Source organism: Daphnia pulicaria, chromosome 5 (assembly GCF_021234035.1).
Source record: "Daphnia pulicaria isolate SC F1-1A chromosome 5, SC_F0-13Bv2, whole genome shotgun sequence".
NCBI classification, from domain to species: domain Eukaryota; kingdom Metazoa; phylum Arthropoda; class Branchiopoda; order Diplostraca; family Daphniidae; genus Daphnia; species Daphnia pulicaria.
In genome coordinates this window covers 5,178,663-5,202,883 of record NC_060917.1, presented here as the reverse complement: position 1 = coordinate 5,202,883, position 24,221 = coordinate 5,178,663, and the positions used below count along the sequence as shown (strand labels likewise).

Here is a 24,221-nt window from a genome sequence, read left to right as displayed (position 1 = left end):
GCAGTCGGCTTAAATTTTCTACTATCGCCTATCCAATTTTCTGTGCGAAAGAATAATTGATGCAAGAATAACGGGAAAACGGCAGAGAGTTGAAAACTGGTGCGTCAAAGTGACGACCAATTCTAGACAGAAAGTGAATAGCCGATTATATTTATACACTCACAGCTAGACGCAGCACTCGCACTCTAGACGCACGCTCACCCATAGCCTACGGACGGACGACTAAAGTCAACCTCTACAGCCCGATCGGCTTTTATACAAAGAAATATATATATACGTATAGTACATGTCTACGTACCGAATGTATATCTACCCGCGGTTCCCATCACAAATTCACAAGCTTCGTCAGCGCCGAAGCACATCAGCAAGACGCATATATGTTACATAATAGGTGGCGTGTGCTGTGTGACTGTGGGCTGTCTCCCTACGCACAGCATTCGATCGAGAACTGACTAGACAGATAATGATAACTATAGGCTATATGCACCACCGTTATACTATTATTAATGCCTACATCCCACGTTAAATATATGTGGGGAAGTCGACGTTTTCTGAACGATATTACACTCTCAATGTTTTTCCTCTACTTTTGGCTACTTTGTGGTAGCCAAATGAACAGATCTACTTTTTGGTAGTCGTTGCTACCTTTTGAAGTAACGTCTACCCTTTTTGAAAAAGTAGTGTAAAAGTAGTGAAAAGTACTGTTATCTACTAGCCCCTATTTGTCTACTTTTCGGAAAATTCCTAAAAAGTAGACAAATGGTAGGAGAATAACGACTACTTCTTCTATCCTACCTTAACACTACTTTATTACTACCATTAGGTAGGACTTCCTACTTTTATTTTAATAAATCGATACAAATAAATCGATTGACGAATGAACTATTTTTAAATATGTAAATAAAGAAATATAAATTCTTCTCTTGTTTAAAAAAAAGCAGACAAGCTTATAATGTATTTCAATTGATAATTAGGAAAAAAAACTTGGTTAGTTTTAACACATAACGTCTAAATAATAAATGGATGCATCACATTTCAAGGAAATATTAGAGAAACAGGGGAAACATTATTGCTGTTGGTCATTAAGATAGAGTAGCAAAGACACTAACGATGTTTGGTTGGGAACTGTAAATAATAAAGAAATGTTAGCAATTATGTAAATACATTAGCCTATTAATAGAATCATAATAATAACCATAATTACTAACACGGAGGGAGAATTGGAGTCAAAGTAGTGTGCTGAACTAGATTACAGTAAAAAAAAAAGCAGGAAAAAAGTAGGAGAAAAAAAAGCGAGAGTGTATAACAGACCCATCTGGCAAATATTGTAGAGGCAACAGCTGTGCGCTTTAGAGAAGCAGCTGAGTTTTCGCATCTGTTATTCGATTGTGCGATGAAAAGGATATTTCCTTGTTGTAGCCCGCGTGAATTGTTGTCGGGCCCGAAGTCAAACGGAGCTAATAATGGCTGGATCACAAGTCTTATGAAATAACATATCATTAACTTCAGACGACTTTGAAAGTAATGCTGTGTGTCGTCGATATTGTCTCCGGGATATCTTTACCGCACGACGTTATTTTCCTTATAAACTATATGAATACAGTATATGGTCTATTCGATTGTACCTTGACAATCAACTGAGATTTGTTATTACAGAACGCGCTGAGAGTGATGACGCAGAACTGGTTTTACAATAAAATGTTTTATATAAAAGAATTACATAAAAACCTAAATACGGAGCATATGGAGCAGGGATGGTTGCCATGGTCCTCTATAAAACCATAAAACTATTCAAACGTGCGCTGTTCTTTGCAGATTACGTGAACGTAACGAGAACCGTTACGTAAAATCATGAAACAAAAATAAGGAGAAAGCGAAATTTATTACTAGCTGTAATTGGTTTTGATTTTTTGTTTGCTTCAGCTAGTTGATGTATCTGAAATTGTTTTTTTATTAGAGACAGGTAAAACTATTGTTATCATAGGGTTTTATGTGAAATGCAGGGCAAGCTCAAATAACCGGAAAGGATAATTTGTTGTGAATAAAATATATACGGATTCAATCAATCGGAACGTCATTCTCCTCAACCACAGCAACACTATATGGAGAAGGACTCGGTTTTGTGTTAAAAGACCGGTAAAAGACCGCCAAGAGTCTAAACTGAAATTGACGTTCAACAACAAGCGAAACGCGAGACAACAAGTTTCCATTCGATCCAAATCGAAAACATATCATATTTAGTTTGCGCTGCAAATACGAAATTCCTTATATAGAGCATTTATGTAAGCTTACTGGACGAGAGATTTCAATCGATCAAAAGTAAACAAGCATGTGGCTTTCAAATTCACTCAAAACTCAAAATTTGATGGCGCATCCACGTGCATTATGTAACATCGCACGTGGACACATCGTCGGCATGAAATATAAACTACATTTATCGATCTTTACTTTTAAGGAGTCTTATTATATAATAAATCTAATTAAAAGACATATAGGCGGCAACGCAGTCCAGCAGCCATCGTGCGCTCAACCATTCACTTTGAATTAGGCTATCGTCGCGTCCCCCTATCCGCGCCCGTTCCCGCCCCCAATAATCGACCCCTTCCCTAATAAATCCAAACTGCAAAAACGATAAAAGCGGATTATTCATCACCAACGCTCGTTTTTTCTCAACCAGTTTGATCCTGAATGAACAAGATATTGTAGGAAAAAATCTCACAAAAACCCCAAAAATTGTCCAAATTACCGGTTTTCCACCTCTTGGAAACCATCAAAAAGAAAAAATCCCAGCTCTTACTGCATGTATTTTATTCAGAGGTCATATTCAATATATCCGATAAGACTGAGAAATTTGGGGTCACGAAATGCGGAATCGTCAGTTCAACTGTGCACTGCTCTTTCCAGAAAAGAGATATTTTTTTTAGTCATAAGATGAAAAAAATTTCTTTGCGGTTTCCGTTGGTTTCACTCGTTTACAGCGCAAGTCAGCCTATATATCATCGGAAGAAGAATACAAGAGAAGAAAGCGGAAGAAAGTCAACGCGGAAGTGATGGTTATTACAGTTACAAGAAAAACGAAAGAAGAAAAACGATACAGCATTTTATGGCTATTACAAACAGCAGCATCGTCATTAATTCCAGTTGGCGCAACTTGATCTCGTCTCTTTCGGTCTGTCAAACAAATTCAAATCATATATGTAATGGCCACCAATTGAAAATCGTTGAAAATCTGGTTTTGAAAAAAAAATTCAATTTCAATCAGCCCTTTTCTTAGACTATATGTATAAGACTTGCCCAATAAACCCTTAGACTATATGGCAAGCCGTTCGTGCCACTTTTTGGTCATGCATAAACCGTGACGCAATGCATAAGCAGCTGCTTAATGGTAAGCATATACCGAAAAGCAATGCATATAAATAGCTTGTTAATAATCAATTAAACTTAACCATTAGAAATGATCCCATAATATTGGTTTTATGAATAGATTTAATACAGTATCTATTTAAACCTAGTGCAAACCCACAATTAGATGGCTGATTGGTTTTTACAAAGTTGTAATGGGGACTGATGAAACATTTGTTATCAATGAATAGACATCGTATACATAACAAATAAATAGATCTGAATTCAAATGAGATATTTAATAAATGTTTTGGAAATATTATGCCTTGGGGAATAACTTAGCTCAACACATTCATTGGATGACGATTAATAGTATATCAGTTAAAATTCCAAAAGCCAAATAGCCCAATACAATGCAGTGTCCACCTTTGATGGGGAGACATATAAGAATCTGTGGGGTTATTAAATGCGGGGGATCGTGACGCTGACCTATATTGATATCGTCATGATACATATCAAGAAAGTGTTATAGATAATTCTATAATATAACAATAACAATGGCCTGATGATGCATCTTGCAACATCAGTGTATTAGTAAGACAATAAAGACGTTGGCTATTTTTCGCTATTTTTAGCCTTGTGAATACGATTAGGCCTATATAGAAGGTACCGGAAGAAATCGAGGAGGGAACTTGAAGTGATATAGGCTCTGTGCTGCTGCTGGATGCGGTTGAATGTCGCGTCTCCTTCCAGGAGCCGACGACATAATAGACTGCTACTGCTACTGCCACAAAAATTTACAAACATCATCTCGAGAATCACTGAGCGGATGAGAACGGAAGTATCCACCAGAAAAGAGAGTGAGCGATGAAAGGAATGTCCTTTCCATATTTTTTGTTTGTTCCGGATAAAAAAGGTTATTTCCGCGAATGAGGAAGGAAAACATCAACGATATCGACTACCCTATATGGGGAAACTATTAAAAAAACTGTCGGCTATAACCAACACACGAAAAGCGATGGAATAGCCTATCGTTCGGATATAAACTCGACAGTCGACATACCTGAAGTGGTAGGTTATACACCAGCACGCACGGAATTTCAAAGTTACATAATAATTGAAACCAGCACATCGATCGCAGTCATCATCTTGTAGACCGAAATCAAAATGTGATGACTAATATAGAACTTGAATCAAACGTCAAAATTTATTTTCCAAATAATAGAAAATGAAATTTGGCGGATTTGGCAGAAAAAGGGAAGAAGAGAAATGGCAATGAACGTTAGTGGAATTTTTAGACCGCCAATTTGTGCCGTTTTCTAACTCGATTGAGCTCAAAATATTCGGCGGCCGTCTAAAATAGGTATTCAGCGCGCGAATCAAATCATTTGCCTTTTATGCAAATTTGCAAATTAAGATTAGATCATCAGTCGGCATTCAGAAGCGGTTCAAAAGACGACGCCCAGTGTGCCAATGAGGAAGACAGAAAATGCCGATTTCCGGGAATAACATCCCACGCACAACAAGGATGCGCAAGGATGAAAGAAAGGGGAAAATGGGATTAAACTTAAAAATCATATTTTTATAGCCGCTTTCTTTCGACAAAATAAAACGTTGCCCAACCCAGTTACAGAGATCTACTAAATGTTTTTCCGAGTACCTACGAGAGAGAGAAAAAGAAAAGTCCCGTGAAGGACATCACACGATCAGGAAAGGGAGGGGCCATCAACTTTTGTGACGGTTTGAAGACGATGGGGAAGGGGTGATCTATACGTAATCCAAAATGGCTGACAACTCAAAAGAGTGAAGGAGGAGTACTTTTTTGTGATAAACTGTGACAAACGAGAGGGGGCATGAAAAATGGTCACTAATAATTGCGTGAAGAAATTTTCATACAGCCCATTTCCTCTGAAATTTACCAAATTAATAACATCAAAAAGAGGAATGTATAAATTTCCATCAAATTAGAGACATACATAATCAGCCCAAATAAAAACTGTGAATCAATTGTACTCGACCAAATTTACGATACGAAAGATTCTGGCCCCGACTGGTAAGTGCCTTACATTATAGGGGCGACTGATGCGATGAGCTTTTAATCATTTATTCATCACATGTCCAACCGACAGCGGAGAAAGTGTTTGCGATTATTTCACTTCGATTTTGATGCTGGACAAGCTGATGCAACTGATGTCTGCTGCGTTCTGCGGATGATTCATTTGACGACGAGTTTCACTTTTGGGCAATGTCGTTGTCAGCTGACGCATCCGCCGAGAAAACCGAAACTTCCTCCTCCAATGTGGTGGTCGTGACGACATTGTGGTCGCCGTTGGTGCACGAGCAGCTGGTCGATTCTGAAATCATTCCGACTGCCGCCAACTTGGTGGTGGCGGCCTTTTGTTCTTGTGCTGGCTGCTCTTCCGGCTTCTGGGGCGGCTGCTGCTGGACGCTGAGCGGACGTCGATTCCGGAAGGATTTCATCTGGATCGTCTGCTCTTGAGTGACGAATGTTTCTGGATCGGACATTGATGATGAACACGATGTCTTGGCCGGATTTTTCGGCCGTCGTCGTTGCTGATCGTCTTGATCTTCTTGATCTCCTTGACGGGCGCTAACGGCCTGCTGCTGGCCCCCCACCGTGTTGGCCATGACGTAAGCCAATTGCGACTCGTTGGAAACGATTTCCTTCATCGACAGGTGGACAGTGGCCGATTGCCTCAGAGACGTCGAATTGCCACCTGCGCAACTCAGCAATTGCCACCATTCTTTTTTCCTATTGGGCTTGGCGATGCCGGAAATGTTCACCGCCAAATCTTTGCTGTTGCGGCGATGACGGTGTCGACGTGGTCGTGGACGTAGGAAGCGAGTCGTAAATTTCTCCCAAGCCGATCGGAACTGTCAAATTTAACCATAAAATACAATTAAAATGTATATGATGTAATATAAGATATTATGTATTCACCTGAGTGTTGAGTAGTCCGTAGATGAGCGGATTAAAAACGGCGGATGATTTAGCAAATAGTGACGGAATGGTGGCGAATGCCGGCGAAATAGACCCGACGTAATAAAAGTAATTGTCTTCCTCATTTGGCTGGTTGTCGTGTAACGAAATGTTCCTGCCTGGTCCGGCGGAATGGTCGGCGACTCCGATGAAAGTCTCGAAGAGGGCCAGAATGGAATAAGGAGTCCAGGCGGTCATAAAGGCGCCGACCATACAGGCCACCATCACCGTCACTCGCTTCTCGGCCGCGTCGCTGTTGCTGATGCTCCGCTTGATTTTATTTTTCGACCGAGATTTCATTTTATTATTCGTAGACGATGGATGTTGTTGATCCGAGTCGGACTCTGCTCGCCGGCTCTTCTTTTCCTTGCTGTGCATGTTGTAACCCGTCAAAGAGGCCTGCGATTTTCTCCTCATTTCTTTCGTCTGCATCGGCCACCAAAAGAAATGAAACAATTGATTATGTACATAGAGGTTATTATTATTGTATACCTTAGGCATTGTTCTTTAGCCTAAAAAATAGACCAAGTTGATGATTAATTATAAGTATATAAGGGAATAATAAATTTTCGGTTGGGCAAACAATTTCTAATAGCCCGAAACTCGAGATGAAACTCTCTGCTCATAATAACGATGCGTTCCATTGTTTGTCGTCTAAAAACGGCAATGTAGAGCTACTTTTGAAAGTAAATAAGAAATATAGACTCGACTGGGTTATTCACTGCACTCCACCGTCGATGTTGCAGCCCAACGCTTTATGCACTTTTAGAATTATTCGACAATGGGCGGACCTGTTTTACTTTGAGTTCATCAACTTGACTGTCGGATATAAGGAACGGAAAGGAGAGACGCCCGCCATCAGAGGGAACGGGACTCCCACGGGAGCAACAAGTTGCCATGGCTATATAGCCTACGGCTTACAATTACATAATAAGTAGAGCTAATAAATAATAGAGCACTCCGTTCGGTGCACTACGCCGTCTGAGTAACACACACAAGGTAACGCAAACTACATGTTTCCCATCTATAAACGGCAGGTTGAGTACCTTTTTGACGACACGCAAGATGCTGACATAGGAGACGACGATGACGAGAAACGGGACGAGCAATCCAAAGGCGAACATGTAGAGGATGTAAGACCGGTTGTTGGCCATCTTGGACTCCCAGTTGACCGAGCAACTATGCACACAAGGTTCAGACACAATTGTGAATAAAAAATGATTAGAAATGGGAGTGTTAGACGAGGAGAGAGAAAGAGAGATCATCTCCTGTTATACACCTGATGGAGGAATTGTTAAGGTTTTATGACGGGACTGTTGTCCAGGACCCACATGAATAATATACGAAATGCTGGAATGTACAAATTGAACTAATCAATCAATCAATAGCACTTACCCTGACCTTTTCCTTTCTTTGCTCAAGCTCTTTGTCACTTCGCCTATAGGTTGGTTCTTCTGAGAATTTTAGGCACTTGATTATTTAATACCTGATGTCGGCGGCTTCTCGGTCGTAGCGTCCCCAGCCGAACAGCGGCGGGCAAGTGACGGCCAACGCATAGGACCAGATGAGAGTCAGCAAAACGGCGGCCTGAACCCGGCCCAGTTTGGCGCTGCCGCCGCCGCCGCCACTGAAGGCCCCGTTCCGATTTGCCGGGCAGTACACGACCAGTTGACATCGCCACAAGGCCAGCGCCGTCAATGTCGTGATCGATCCGATTCCTATACATGTCCAACACCCACGCAACGTCATCCAGACATAGTATGATTACATTTTTCAATTTCTGTGTTCAAATTAAAAATGAAAGACGCACCCGTAGTGGACATGATCATGGCGTAGGCGACGCACAATTCATCGCTAAAGGGCCAATTATATTGCAGAGCAGCAGCTGCCGAGATGGGCGTCCTGAATAATCAAATTCTTTCATCATCCGATTGAGATAAAAGTATATAAAAACTGATTGAAATATACCCGAATCCGGCAATCATTCCGTCTGAGCAGGCCAAATTGAGCAGCATCCAATTCAGCGGTGTCATCTTCTGTGTGTCGTAATTAGAAGAGGTTAATTATCCAGTACAATAACATCGGAATGGCAAATAGATTAAAAGTTTTTTTTATAATTCAATGATTGATTCACTATAAATTCCATAAACATAATAATTAATAATCCGTTAAACATATAACAACCTGCGGATCGTTGACGATGACGAGGACGACGACGATGTTCATCAAGAGACCGAGGACACTGATGCAGATCAAATAAGCGGCGGCCGACTGGTAGGCCCAGACGGGCATCAGCAAATGGGCCAATTCACTGTCTGTCTGTTGGTCGCCATTTGATGATGCAGTTGTGTTGTCGAACGACGAGTTGCGTAACAAAGCGTTGGCCATTATATCTTCTTGGTGCCATTGCTGCTCTTTGGCGACGACTAGACCGAATCCGGCAAGGACAGCGTCTGAAACGTCCGGGTAAATGTTTGAAGTCGTAGGGATGGCCATCCTGATCCGGTTGTGCATCTTCTGATGTTGGTGGAATGAAGGAATAAGCAGCGAAGCGTTTGATTAGGTCATGCAGATTGTTGAGTTGCCGATCGAAACCATCACCGACCATCACGGATCGTGCGTCCGCGCACAGTCGTCGAAACTCATTTTTCGAATAATAATCCGTCCACCTTGCTGGATGCCGGCCGTCATCCAGACGAATACAACCTAATAATAATTATGAGCGCCTTTTGTCTTTACATCAAAACCTTCTATTGTGCCAGTCGGCTTAAATGTTCTAATACTTCGCTCATCCAATTTGCTGCCAGAATAATTTCGGAAAAAGAAACACTACAAAGACTATAACGAGAAAATGGCACAGAGTTGAAACTGGTGGCAAATCGGGGCAAATAAAGCGACAGCCAAGTCTATATATAGAGACTGAAAGTTAATAGCCGATCATCTCCACTCGAATCTGCGCGCTATCACTTTCTCACACCCACAGCAGCAGACACGGACGGACGACTAAAGTCAAACCTTGACAGCCGGATCGGCTTTTATAGAAAGGAACATGTCGACATGCTACGTATACCGTATATATATAGTATATATACCCGGTGATATGATACACCGGATACGGCAGCGCGCCACCGAAAAGTCGTCGTCGTCGTCCCATTTCAAAGTCACAAGCTTCAGCGCAGAAGCGCAGCCAGCAGCACGCAAGATCTTTTAATCGGTGATGGCTGCTGCGTGCTGGCCTATCTCTCTCTCTCTCTCTCTTCGCAGCACATTGTTCGATCGAGCTCCGACTAGACAGGATGATGCCATACACCACCGACGCTACTATACAAGTTACAACACACACAATTGTATAGGGGAGTCATTATCAGGGCGATATAGTATAGTACGCGACCCATCAGGCAAATATTATTATATCTAGGCAGCAGCAAAGCAGCACCTGCTTTGAGCAAAGAGCAGCTGGCTTTTCGCATCTGTTTATTATTCGATTGTGATGTGACAACGTTCCTCGCGACCCGCGTACATTATTGTCATGCCAAACAGCGAGGTTTATTGTATATAGTCTTGCTGCATCTCATTTCAGACGACATTGAAAGTAGATATCGATTTTGTCTCTGTGATGTAGTAGAGCGGACAGCAACGTTATTTCCTTATACTGAATTATTATTCATTGTGGCCCTGTAGAACAACCAGTAATACGGACTGGTTCATTATCTGGGAAATATTTAAGAATCTAATATAATAGATATAAGAAAAGTTGATGATTTGTCTCATCAGGTGTGCTGTATACGGTAGCCTTGTCCACTCTATTTTTACACTCAAGTTGAATAGGTGCAACTCTTGCTGGATTTTCTTTTGACAATCAACCGCAATACTGTGCTGACGACGCATATATGATGGCTGGCCATCACGGCTCTCATTAAAAACAAGGGGCTCGTTCAAGTGTGTAACTCTCTCTATAGTCTCTCGCTCTGCTGCTGAGTTGTACATTACGTAAGCCTTTCGCACCAACTGTAGAGCGAGAAAAAATCTAGATAAAATCTATACGATTATTCCTTATTATATTTCTCCTAATATAGCTCTTTTATTCTGACGATATAGATGATGCACGCTCGTCATTGTTGTTTCGTCATTTTGTTGTTGTCTTTTATTTCTTTGTTCCTTTTCAGAGATCTCGACGACGTTGTGTATTATCCAGTGATGACTTAAGATTCATCTAATATATATGTAGGCTATAGCTATTTAGGCTATAAAGACATTTGAGAAATAGATTTCTTTTGTTGACTCTGTCTGTCTGCTGCGGTTAAATCAGCGCAAACGCAAAACGGGACCGGTCGCGAGTATAATTCGGATGAAGCGCTCAACAGTGCACATACAAGAGCGACAATCATTTGTTTGAGCATTTGTTTCCGATTTGACGCTAGCTATTAAGTGCTATACAGACAGCAGCAGGAGCAGCTAGCGCTATACTTCTCGTCTGCTCAAACCAAGAGCATTCTGTCACGAGGGACGCCCTCGCAATTCGTGAATTCCCAACCAAATTGACTCGCAATAACAATATCAGCGCATCCACACACAGTTGGATGTCAGCCGCCGGCAGATATATACCTAGTCTGTCTCTTTTGTTATTATTTGACATTGTGCTGTGCTGTCTGATAGGGCCTATAGTTATAAACCGGAATATAATCTGTATAAACAGGAGAGTTATACAAGACTTTGTCTGACTTTCTAATATATAACTTGGGAGCCTCACGAGTAATTCCGCGAACAGCCATATACATCAGCAACTCATATCTCAATCAACGTTCGTCATGTCATTGGTGGCGAGGCAACGGGTTATCAGATTTTTAATATTCCACGTGAGACTGATGCAGGGTGATGTCTTTAGGATCTTTGTTTTATATGTTTTATAAACATTATATATAAAAGCAGCGAAATACGGAGCTTATCAGAGCAGCAGCAGTGGTTGCTGCCACGGCCTGTTATATACTATCCACACGTGCTGCACTGCTGCTGCTCTGTGCGGATTAAATTTGTACGTGAACGTGACGAGAGGCCACGTGCGGTAAAAACGTTACGTAAAATCATCCCCAAAAAAATGACAGAGAAAGCGGCACAACAGCACTAGAACCCGACTAGAACTGTATTTCAACATGATTTACTTTTCCTTTTGCTATAGTTGATATTTGAAATTGTTTCTTCATTACACAGGTATGTTACCTTCCTATTGATCTTTTTCGCCAGAAAGGCCCTGCCTTGTGCGCAACATGCAAATGTTTCGTATGAAGTACAGACAAGCTTAAATACCCGGAAAGGCCAGTTTGTTGTGAATATATAGGCCTACGGAGTCAATCAATCGGAATGCCATTCTTAACCATAGCAACAACTATATGCTGAAGACGGACTCAGCTTTTAATATATTTATAAAAATTTAAAAAAAAGTATACAGCACGCGCCTGCGTTAAAAGTCCACCATGAGTCTTAAGTGAAATTATATATCTTACAGCCTTTAGGCCTATAATATTACTCATTGGGCGAGAGACTAATATTCAATCGAATGAAAGTAAACAAGTATTGCCTTCAAATAACTAAAAAGAAATGTGCTGCGCGTATATGAGGTAGGTACTGTATTATGTAATGGCATCGTCGGCATGAAATAAACACACATGTATCCTTTTCTTTTATGGATAGAGTCTAAATATAAAAGATGAGACTTTGGAAGCCATGACGGACCGCCAGGCGCCAGCCATCACGCGCTCAAATATTCACGAACATTCATTATTATTTAATATGTGTACACTTTTTCATTGTGCAAAAGTCGAAGAGAGAAGTGGCGTTACATATATGCGACCAAGTCCACACAGCAGCAATTCAACTGAAAGCTTCCTGCATGTTGGCTAAGTTACAGACAGACATCATTTGCATACAAAAAGCTTTTTATTTATGTAACAGAGAGCGTACAATATACTATAGGAGAGGAAATGCGCTTATATATCGGTTGTATGATGCAGTGGTGTGTTGGATGACGTCAGCGGCAATTAACCGGACCAAAAGTGTACATTGTCCAGTATATTTCATCAGATTTTGCTCCCCCCCCCCTCCCTGAGCTTGATATTAGACAGTGGTGCAAACAGATGCATACGTAAGCTTATTTACCAAACTACCTACACATGTCCAAATAGAATCAGATGTACCACGCTGTCGGTAGTATAGGCCTACACGAGGTGAAAGGGAAGAGCTCAGCACCGCTCAGCAGCACTACCATGAAAGATTCAAACCACACGACGTTTTTCATTTGGATTTCCTGTCGAACGCAGCATATAGGGTATAGATATAGGCCTAGGCTTGCAGAAGTAAATCGCCCATCAATTGCAATGTAACAGTGAAATTCACGGTCTTCCCACCTCGGTTTGATTCGGAGAAAATGAATCGTTGACGTCTCCCTGTAAATGTTTTGATGGAGTCCCACGAATTTTTATAAAGAAATAGTTTCATATAGACGTTTTTTCTTTGCCATCTTTGATTAATTAGTTATTTTTTAGCGAGCAATTTCAACGGGGTTTTACATTTAAGACGGTGCTTTTGCGGTTCCTAGTATAATTTTCAAGACACGGTGTATAGGTAGGATTTGAAAATAGCTGATAGCTATATAAGAGTCAGCACACCAAAAGGAAACGGGACAAAATTAATGATTCAGTTGAAAATCAATCAATGCGTCAAAAGTTCAAAATCAAAAGTTTGTTCCGTACTATATCAAATGCCGCAGCAACAATCTTTTGAACTAATATAATAATTAGGCGATGACTGCTGGTAATAAAGAGTAATAAAGAGTCAACAAGTAAAAAAAACTATAAATGAATTAATTACTGAGAGATTATTATTGAATCAACTATTATAATAGCAGTGTTTTGGATGTTATATATGTAGGCCTATTAGATCAAGGACGACAGCATTTGAATGTAATACCAACAATGTCCTGGCTGTGCATATGCTATACAGATTATAAACAAAAGTGAATAGTCTAAAAGTATATTAGAATTTGTCCAAGTTAATTTACACAAGTTTAAATAGAATAAGTTCAGAAGAAGATTTTATTGTTATTCACTGTGTGTTGAGGACGAGAGAGCGAATCTGTCGCCACCGTTAGACAACTTATTCCTTCTAATACTGAATGTTATGCAAGAGTTCATTCCAACACATTTTTTTTTTTTTTTTTTTTTTTAATGTTTAAATTGGGCAGAGACTCGGAGGCCGAGTGTTGCCCAAGTTTATTACGTCCAATTTAACAAAATTACATATGTACAAGGGGGTTGGAAGAGACACAAAATAGCAAAGGTACGATACGAAAGGGGAGCTGGGCCTGACGGCAGCACTAGTGCGGGCATGTGGTGGGGTTTGCTCTGTCAGGGGGAGGGACGATGCATATAAACAGAGCGACCAGAGGAAATTTTGGCTTAACGGACGGAAGCACTGGCATCCACTCTCTCAGGCTTCAGTTATTGGAAAAGATCCGACCGGCCTCTCCTCTTGCCCTCCCCGCCAGCACGGAGCCGCATGTTGTGGTGCGGCCACCCGAAATGGCGAAGAAGACCTTTCGAGACATACCACCGTTTATAGGTGCAGACTCAAAAGTAGAGAGGAGGCGGGGAGTGGCATCACGGAAACAGACCGCGCCTTCCCTCTTGCTGTCCCTACCGATCCGGAGCCGCATATGTTGGTGCGGCCACCCGTGGCGGCGGGAAACAGCCCCTCAAGACATATCACCGTTTATAGATGCAGAATCGAGGGTAGAGAGGAGGCGGGGTTAAATGTAGAGACGAGACCATGAGAGAAAATGATGATAGGGAGGTGGATGAACAAGCCAAGAAATTAAAGTAAGAACAAAACGAACACTCGGACAACAGAGGAGAATGGAGAATGACAGGCTAAAACGGACTAAGAGAAAATAAAATTCCGCACACGAAATTGCCGGCGACAGCATCCCGTTTGCACAGCACCAGTCTGCGAAGGGAGCCGTTCCGCAAGAGTGGCGAAAGACTTAGCGTTGACCCGTCGGCGGACTGAGGTCACCAGTGACAGGAGTCAGTGGGCCCAAACCACAATAAACCGGGCAGATAAAAACTGGGAAGTGCAGGTGGCCTATAGGAAAAAAATCAAACAAAAACAAACATAGACGGCACTCACCACACGCGTTTTTTGCGGATGAGGCGTTTGGAGCGAGAAACAAAAACGGTAAGGGCATTCCATAGAAGGTTACACTGAGGAAAGATATGAAGAGGAGGTGGCCAGGGATGACCACTGGAAGAGACGACATCGACTAGGGTTGATCTGAGAGATGAGAATATAGGGCAGTGAAGAATGAAATGTGGAATAGTCTCGGAGGGGGCACCACACAGGCAGGAAGCGGAAGGAGAGAGGCCAAAACGGTGTAGATAAGAATTTAGGAAGCAGTGTCCGGTGATAAGCTGGGTAGAGGTGGCATTAGTTCTACGTTCAAGAAGCACATTGGCAGACCGCACAACTGGGAAGAAGGCTTTGGCACTAAAATTAGTCGGTATGGAGGACCACTCATTGCTCCAGATATCCCATAGCGTGGACCTAATCAGATGTTTCACGTGTAATGGGGAAAAAGGGACTAACAAAGACGAGAAAGGAGAAGGAGCTTGCGCCCAGAAACGGGCTAGGATGAGACCCGGAGATTTAGCAATCGCAGTAGTAAAAATATGGCAGAAACTGCCGAAAGTCGCAAGAAGGGCCAGATTTCTTGCCTCGATGGGATAGAGCTGGGTCGCAGGCTGCATAAAAACTAGTTGTTCTGATACAAAAATCTCGCACGCAGAGAAAGCTGGCCGGTATTCTCCAATTTTCTCCAAGGCCGTAGAAAAGGCTAAACTCATGCCGGTGCGGAAAGAGATCGCTGGGGGAAGTGAGAAATTAAGAACCTCGCGGACTGCACTAGAGTCGGTGAACACAACACAGAAACCAGCCGCACCACGCCTGTGGTGGGCACGAATAAAGCAATAGAGGGTGCTGGGAGTGCTTGGAAGGAGAGGGATAGCCACGGACGAAAGCAGAGAGCTGAAGAGAAGGATGTTCCAGGGTGGGCAGTTGGTGAGAAGAGGAAAACTGACACGAGGCAGCAAGTGGTCATTGTTCACGAAGGAGAGTCGTTTGCAAATGAAGTCGCGTGAAGCTTTTGAGAAAACCAACCCAGGTGGATGAGAGAGGAGACGCAGAGTGGCGATTTCTAAGATTCTGAGGTCAAGAGGTAAAAGATTAGAGAGAAGAATGAGGGATTCAGTCGGGGCAGTTTTAAAAGCACAGGCAATGATGCGGCAAATTGTGCGTTGGAATGAGCGAACCTTCTTGATACCCGCTTTCGTTCTCAAGCTGGACACCCAGACCGAGCAACCATAGGTAAAGATGGGTTCAACAACGGAGGAATATAGAAAGCGTAAGCGTTTACAATCAGCACCAAACGACTGCCGAAGACAGCTGCTAACAGCCATCATAGCCCGTTTAGCAGAAACACACTTAGCTTGGATATGATTTGCCCAGTTAAGTTTGGTGTCCAAGACGAGGCCGAGAAATGAAGTAGAGTGGGATGGAGAAATTTTAGTGCCATCGATTAGAACGGAGAGATTGGCCCAAGTGATTTGCTTGCGAGAGAAAACGACTAAAACAGTTTTAGCTGCGTTGAGAAACAATTTTTTGGTGGCGAGCCACTTTCCAATTGAGTCACATGCCAGTTGCAGATTGTGAGTGGCGATGCTTGGGTCCTTGTGCACCGTTGCGATATTTGCATCATCGGCATAACCACTGAATTTAGTTGGAAACGGGAACGGAATGCGGAGGAGATCGTCTACAAGCAGATTCCAAAGGAAGGGGGACAGGACCCCTCCTTGTGGACACCCAAGGTTAACATTCCGTTTAAGGCAATACTCATTTATAGAAAAACATGCCTGTCTATTGGAGAGAAAGCTGTCAACAATTTTGGTTAGGTAGATGGGACACCCACGGTTAACAAGAGCCGAAATTATAGCGGGATGCCACGCCGAGTCAAACGCGCTTTTGATGTCCAAAAACGCGGACGCACAGACTTTTTGATCAAAAAACGCATCTTCAATGTAATTCACCAAAGAGTGCGCCGCAGTTTCAGTAGAGCGATTTTCTCTAAAGCCATGTTGATCAACGCAGAACCACCCGTTAACACTAGCAAACCAGGCGAGCCGGCCGAGAATCACTTTCTCAAGGAATTTTGCCAGGTTGGATACAAGACTGATTGGCCTGTAGCTATTTAGAGTAGAGTAATCGCTCTTGTTTTGCTTGCCAATAACAACAACCTTTGCGATCTTCCACGAAACCGGAAAGAAACACAGAGAGATGCAGGCATTCAGGATAACCAGAAGAAACGGCTTTACCAGCGGAAGGCTAAACAGTAAAAGATCGGCAGATAAGCCATCAGGACCAGGGGCAGACTTGGAGTTCAACAAACGTGCAGCGGTCTCAAACTCCCAGTCGGAAATGACAGGGGGAGTCTCATCAAGAGAGAGGGAGAGAGCGGACCAGGCAGTAGCTTCTATCTCAGAGTGAGATGAGTCAGACGGAGGTTCAACTGGAAAAAAGTGCCGAGCGCAACCATCAGCAATCGCGACCGGATCGGACGTGAGAGTCCCGTCGATGAGAATTTCCGAGGAGAGCTGAATAGACCTTGATTTACCAGTGAAGTCGGACAGGGCCCGAAAAACATCACCATCACTCGCGCTCTCCCTAAACTTCTTCCAAGCACAACACTTAGCCGCTCTTAGTGCCCGTTGGTAAACGGCTTTGCTACGGCGGTACAGAAGTTCACTGTCCGCATTCTTGTGTTTTGACCAGGCCTTGTGGTGGAAGCGAGCTTTACTCCGAAGAGCACAGAGATCCACGGTCCACCATGGCATGCCCTTAATTACTGGCTTGGCAGGTAGCGAGACTTTTGCTTCCATCGCGCACGTTGAAATCGCCGAGACGAGATGTGAAATTTGAAGCTCAACTTGCTCAACGGAGTCCGCTTGCACAGGAGAGGGCAGACGAGAAAGAGCGAACTTCAATTTTGAGGAAAAGAGATCCCGATTAACACATGGAAGCTTTGGGACTGACGGTCTAAAGGGTTTCCTTTGAGGCTTGGGGGCAAAAACAACATGATCGATTTCAAAGAAAATGTACGGATGGTCGGAGAGCGAAGGAGTAGCGAGATAGAGCCAACGATCAACTCTGACTTTGTCGCCAGCAAGAGTGAGATCTACAAAAGATGTGCCAGAAGGAATGAAGTCAAGCTCAGTAATCAGCCGATTAACCACATTTAGTTTGAAAGTAGTCAACATTGACACCAACTCAGAGCCACGCTTGTCACATGACTTGCTGTTCCATAGCTGAGACCTGGCGTTAGCATCAGTTCCAATGATGGTAAAGGGAGCGGCAACCGCATCAAAGATCGGAGTGACTGAGGCCGAAAAATTAGTCATGGAAGGGCGAAGATAAACAGAGGCTAGACGTAATGGACCGGCATTGGTTTTAAGTTCAACACAGGCAGCAAAGTTTGAAATATGCCGACAGACAAGTTTGCCCGCACTAGCAATTGAATCACGAATTAAAATGGCAGAACCGTAAGCATGATCATCGGAAAGTTGATGATAAGACGAAAAGCCAGGTGGGACATTTGCGACTACCGGAGGAAAGGAAGGCAGTGCATAAGGTTCTTGAATTAAGACGATGTCAACATCAAAGTCAAGTACAACTTGGGCAAGAGAGGCTGAGGCGAGACTGGAGTGACGTAGGTTGACTTGAATACATTTGAGGCTGTTGGGGGAGTGAATAGGATCGGATAGACACGACCGACAGGACTCAAGCATTTTTGTTAAGGAAGGCTCTATACCGATCAACCGCTTTCACCTGCTCAGCGCAAGCAGTGTGGCCAGATTGGTGAGGGCCACCGCAATTTACACACTTCAGGACGCTGGAGGAGCATTCGTTGGTGCGGTGGCGCTCCGCACATTTCCCACATGCAAAAAGGTTATCCGGGCAGTCACGCTGGATATGCCCGTATTTTTGACACTTGAAACAGCGTCTGACTTCCCTATTCAGGTCTATTGGAACGATACGATAGTACGTGCCAAAGATCGAAACTCTACGTAAAGCTAGGATATCATCTCTAGCAGCTCGGGACTTGAGAAAGATTTTGACGTGGCCTTCTGTGGTCTGCGGTTTAGTGAAGATTACTTTAACAGACTGAACTTGATCACGCAAGAGCGCATTGCGGTGTTCAAGTTCTTTCTTAAGACTGTCCAGATCGGAGACATTGACAAAAAGTGCAACCACAGGATAAGAGACATTTAGCTTGCCCGCAGCCTCAAAATGGCTGTGAAATTCAGGCTTGTTATTCAGGATAGCGGCAGCTTTGGCAACGGCCACCTCATTTTCAAGAGTAACGAACATCTTATTATTCTTGTACCGAACATGGGAGGGAATCAGACCACTGTTCTTGGTGTCCAATAAGTCCTCAACTGCTTGGACATTCAGGGGAGGTGCCGAAACGCCAGCACACTTGGCCACCAAAACAGAGCCAGAAAGGTTGCCACGGGCAACAGATGCATAGGACGGGCCAGGAGCAGACGGACCAGAGAAAGAAGGCCCGGCAAAACCCGGCGGGCGGGCTTGTTGGAGGCTCAATACATGGTCAGCAAAGCAAACCTTGATTTGGACAGCATTTTCCTCAAGGGTCTTAATTTGGTCATCACGATTTTCCAGATCATCACTAAGGCGCAAGATTTTGGACTCAAGATCAGAAACATGGTCTTCGTCAAAACGAGAGACCGTGGATTCAAGTTCACTAATCAAAAGAAGTTGGGTCTCTAGTAGATCAACAGAAGACTTCAGGCGAGAAATCAAGTCAGCCTTATTTAGTGAGTTGATAGTGTCTATGGAAAGATCGGCAAGAAAGGCACGGACAGAATCGGCCTTGGCTTTCTTTACGTTGCTAGCATCAGAGACGCCGGGGGAACGACTATCATTCTTCCTTTTCTTTCGATTTTTAGATGGGTCCGTTGACATGTTGGCCGACTGTCTCTTTTGAGCATGCCAAGCCTTCCTGCAATCCTCAGAGCAACAGCGATGACCATTGTGAACAATTTGGAACACTTTAGTGCAATGTTTACATTGCCTGTTACTGCCTGGGGGCTCGGAGGCCCCACTATCAGACTCGTCCATGGACTGAGACTGGCTCATATGGGATTACGGAGGCTAAAATACGACTGTGAGACAGTGGTAGACGACGAATAGATACAGAACCGAGAAGGATAGGAAGGAAGGAGAGGAAGTGCAGGAGATCCTCTTCGACACTGGGAGGAGAGCAATGACGGACAAGGCGTCGGAAGAAGACTACGACTACCCTCGGTTCACTCCTCCCCTCACGCAGAGCATGAGCAGAGTGACCAGCGCCCAAAACCCCCCAAGGTCTCCACCAAAAGGTTTCCGGCACTCCCTCAAGAGCCCACGACACAAGGACGGATTGAGCACCGGTCGTGCTACTCGCTCAGGGAGGACGAGAGAGATCGCCGGGGATAAGCTCAAAGAGCTAAAACCCAAGGGGACCAAGCCTTTTTCGGTTGTTGCTTATAACCAGACCGGACGGGGTGGAATTAATACCACGCACAAAAAACTTGAAAAAAGTACTCCGCAACTTACACTTAACAGGGTAAAATCACTGTTTTTATAACCCTATTCTGATCCAAAGACAGAACAAGTGGGAGAGAGAGAACCTAAATTTATGGAAAAAAAAAACAATAGATAACTAAGTAAATAGACAATGTGATACAATAATGGGATACGAGAGAGGCAGTTTAGAAGATCAAGATATATAGAAATGAGAGAGGCAAGAAAAGTGAAAAGAAAAGGGAAGTCGGGCCACTGACAGATCGGTTTGACAGATGATAGTGGGAGGGGAACTATGAGTGAAAATGGCAATGAGAAAGGCGATATGAGTAAAATATTATTTCTGGAAAAAAGGTGTTCAACAGAGCCCTGAAACACTCACAAATGAGTTAAATCAAAAACTTCTGAGGAAAACAAACCAAAAATAATTAAAAATATCCAATTTGATGAGAGCACAAAAAATCACAACACAGTAGGTGTAGCAGACGACGATTGATACACACCCAACATGTAATAAGTTGGTTTGTGAAGCAAGCTATAATAATCTTTGAAAATATACCATCAAAGGGCTGCGCTACTGCATTGAGGATTATATACTGCTGGCGATCCATTATATATTCATCAATAAATGTTAGGTGTAAAAAAAAAAGAAATGAGGCTGTGCAGAAAAGAGGGAGAATGACCGATCAAACCTTCAATTGATTTGAATTAAAAAAAATCCACTAATTAATTAGACTCCAAAATGCGCATCAGAATGCGCGGCCGCTTTTCTTTTTTCTTTTCAAGATCAACTATAAGCCTAATGTGTGTGGCATATTTTGATATAATTGTGAGGCTATAAGTGGCCGACAACTATATTCGCAGTGATTTTGGAGTCAGAAGTCTGTAGGTTGCTGTGGCCTACGTGCAGCAGGACGACAGACACGGCAAGAGTTAACAGCTATAGCGTTATAGATATAAAAGCATTAATAGGCCTATAATGATCCCTGATTCACTGCTGACGAAGAACACGTAATATGGAAAAAGAAAAGTTTGCGCAGCCTCATAAAAATTCAGTGGAAATTCTGAACAAAAGTTCTTTGTTCGATTTCAGTCTAGAATATCTTGACACAGAAATCAATAAATTGTATGACAGTTAGAATAAATACTTGAAAAAAAAAGATGAAGGTATATCATATCTATCGAGAAGCTTTGCGGGTGCTGGAATATTATATCATTTACCGTATGCATGGCGGATGAACTGGTGCCGTGCGTATACTGTTTCCGCGTACGTATATACATGGATAATGTTGTTTCTTGATGGGCTTAATATCGATCGGCGGTTATCACGTTCGCTGCTCAATTCAGCAGAGCGATCTTTTTGCACGTGAGACGATTCAAACTGCCATTTGGATGCTTTTCCTCTTCGCTGAATGCTATACATATCAAAGGTTCAGGCAGGCTGCCTGAATCGCTAATGATAGCTTCAGTGAAACTTTCATTGATGCGAATAGGCTTATCTCATTATTATTGAGAAGCAGCATGTATATTATATGTATCAGCTCCATCATATATATATTACGTGTGCGCATTGGAAATTTTACGAAACTTTGCTGCAGCGAATTGTTGATCACCAATTCAATCTTGATATGCGCTTCTTTAAGTCCAGTTTAATAGCTTTCAATAAAATGCATCACATGTCTGTCTAGCCTGTGTCTTCACAACGTATAGACCTTTCAGTTTGCACTTTCATCGTTTTATTATGCACAAACGTGTCAACATTTAATCAGTGTATTATATTTCTTTTTTCTTTACAGCAGCAACAATCTGCAGCAATAAATAAATTTTTGATTGTTCAAATTTTCCTCATGGATGATGACTGATGAGACCATTATTAGGTAACATGTATTATACATGTGAGAGGCGATTCTAATTAATAATAGGAACCGGTGATTTAATATTGAAATGACAATATGGGATGTTGGATCTAAATTGAAAAAAAATAATATGCTGTTTACATGGAAAATATTTGAAAACGGGCTCGGCATGCTCAATGCCTCTTCACACACATATATAAGATCCAGCTATAACACGATATAGCAACCATGGGACATAAGTAGGCCCTTCGCATATGGAACTATAATCTATAACCACGCGTATATGAACACCACGGGGTAGTATTAGATATATCTTAAGAGCAATCTTGTATACAGTAAATCCCCTTCTGCATATTGTATTCACGACATCAGTATCCGATGCTGGGAAACTGCTGGGCGTCACGGAATGCAGAATCAACAGTTCATTCGCAGTTCATCTGTAACCTCTTTCCGTAAAGGAGTGATTGTGTTGAAAAACACATTATTCTTGGTTTGCGTTGGTTTCACTCTCACTCGTTTAAAAAAGCAAGTGCCATCTCTGCTGGGGAAGAATAAGATAAGCGAAGAAAGCGGAAGGAATTCAACCCGGAAGTGATGGTTAGTTTCTGGAAAAGGATATCTTTAAAACTATATATATATCATTTCCATAATATTAGTAGCGTAGTTCGCGACTCTTGATGTCTGTTTCAGTCTGTTAAACCAATTCAAATCATGCGGCCAATTCATCATGCCGCCAGCAATTGAAGCTCTTTTTATTAGAAATGTATTCGTATGCCTCTGTAGATCAGCGCTTGACTAGATGAGGGAGTTGCCCAACAAAAAGGAAAGTGAAGAGGCAAAACTTCAAAGGTAAAGGCGGTTGGCGGTTGGCACGCATCGTGTGTCTATGCTGTTATAAGCAAAGCCTATCCGCGATGTATTTGCACATATAATAGACGAACTCACGCACCCCAGCAGTACAGTTATAGAGAGAGCTGCAGCAGTCCATCCATGCGATGCAATAATGTTCTTGTGCTGTCGACGCCGTTGCTTCAGGTTACAGACAGCAGCGCAGCGGAAGGATGGATGAGTGAACACGCAATGAAACGAGAGCGGGAAAACTTGGCTGGGCGCGTGCTAGAGCAAAGAGCGACGAGAATAATGATTCAACTTTGGCCACGCATTTCCGTTTTGTTTCGTCCTTTGGCACGGCATTGTGTATACAAGTCGCCCGCTCGTGGCTCTGGCTCCTATTCATTATGGCAAACAAATCGCGCTTGTATAAGCCAGCAGCGCGACTTCCCATCTCTTATTTCTGTGCAGCAGCAGGAATGACACAAGTCGGTGTGGATACTACACGTGTCGATTGTTCGTGCTGTCGTGTAGACCCTGTGACTCCCTATAACGATGAAATAACGTGAACTCCAAGAGCGGAAATACTCGGAAATACGTCTAGCGACTCGACGGTAATGATCGGACTGGCCAGCTAACCACGAATAATGTCCTCCTTAATTCCTTTGTCCTCCTTCATCGCTGTGGTAAGTGTGGTTTAAGCTTACGCCTAACTAGTGTTGGAGAGAAGTGATTGGTTGATTACTGATTAGTGATAGACGAAATTCCACCTGCAAAGTCCCCCTGGTGGCATAGGCACGAGTACAGTCCATGAGTACGCTGTAAGCTAAACTGCTATAAAACTACAAAAGTCCATTATTACATGATAGCTGCATCGGGATTGAATGAAAAATAGCAACATTTATTTAAAAAAAGAAACTTAGAACAAATTAGTGCGACGTGAGGTGGCGGGAGTGGGAGTGGTCGTGGTCTAAAATATTCGGGAGTAAAACGCAGAGCCATCTAGCGAGTAAAGAGGCAAGCCAGCTTCGACGCGCCCGGTTCAAATCATCATCATCCAAAAGCCATCTATAGTCAGTTAAACAAGAAACCTCTAGGCGCGCGATTCAAAAACTCCAAAAAGCCAACTTCCTTTCGTATGCCCCCAAAACCTGTACCTGTACAAAACACCGACACTAACCCTATACCGGTATACCGCACCGGAACCTGCATCGTAAGAAACCCTTCGACGGGTAACAGAAATCAAGTGCTGTCACATACAGTGCCCATTCGAGAAGAAAGAAAATGAAATCCGATTTCCTGAGACAATCAGAACTGTCGGAAATACATATTGAAAAAAAGAAAATGCGGTTGATGTTAAGATAGCATAATACCCAACAAAAATAGCAATCGGAGAGGAAGACGGCAAAGCCTTTGAAGAGCGCATCTGGAATACTGAATTGTTGAAGCATGAAGCCGTAATATACATCCAGCTAAAAAAAAATCACGTGGAATCGATTCCCGGT

General features: G+C 42.8%; 1 protein-coding gene across 1 annotated transcript; it reads right to left on the bottom strand.

Moving 5' to 3' along the window:
* Nucleotides 1–5,183: 5,183 nt before the first annotated feature.
* Nucleotides 5,184–9,364, bottom strand: LOC124341449 (melanopsin-A-like). The gene is made up of 7 exons (XM_046794552.1): nucleotides 8,528–9,364; nucleotides 8,312–8,379; nucleotides 8,154–8,245; nucleotides 7,830–8,061; nucleotides 7,390–7,522; nucleotides 6,305–6,769; nucleotides 5,184–6,237 (listed from the first exon to the last, which is right to left on the bottom strand). The coding sequence occupies exons 1-7, from the start codon at nucleotides 8,855–8,857 to the stop codon at nucleotides 5,575–5,577; spliced, it is 1,983 nt and encodes a 660-aa protein (XP_046650508.1). The 5' UTR covers nucleotides 8,858–9,364; the 3' UTR covers nucleotides 5,184–5,574.
* Nucleotides 9,365–24,221: the final 14,857 nt, after the last annotated feature.

Coding starts and splice junctions, on each gene's coding strand:
- LOC124341449 (XM_046794552.1), bottom strand. CDS start 8,857: ATGCACAACCGGATCAGGATGGCCATCCCTACGACTTCAAACATTTAC. Junction 8,246..8,311: donor GGAATGATTGCCGGATTCGG/GTATATTTCAAT, acceptor TTGATTATTCAG/GACGCCCATCTCGGCAGCTG. Junction 8,062..8,153: donor CATGATCATGTCCACTACGG/GTGCGTCTTTCA, acceptor GGACATGTATAG/GAATCGGATCGATCACGACA.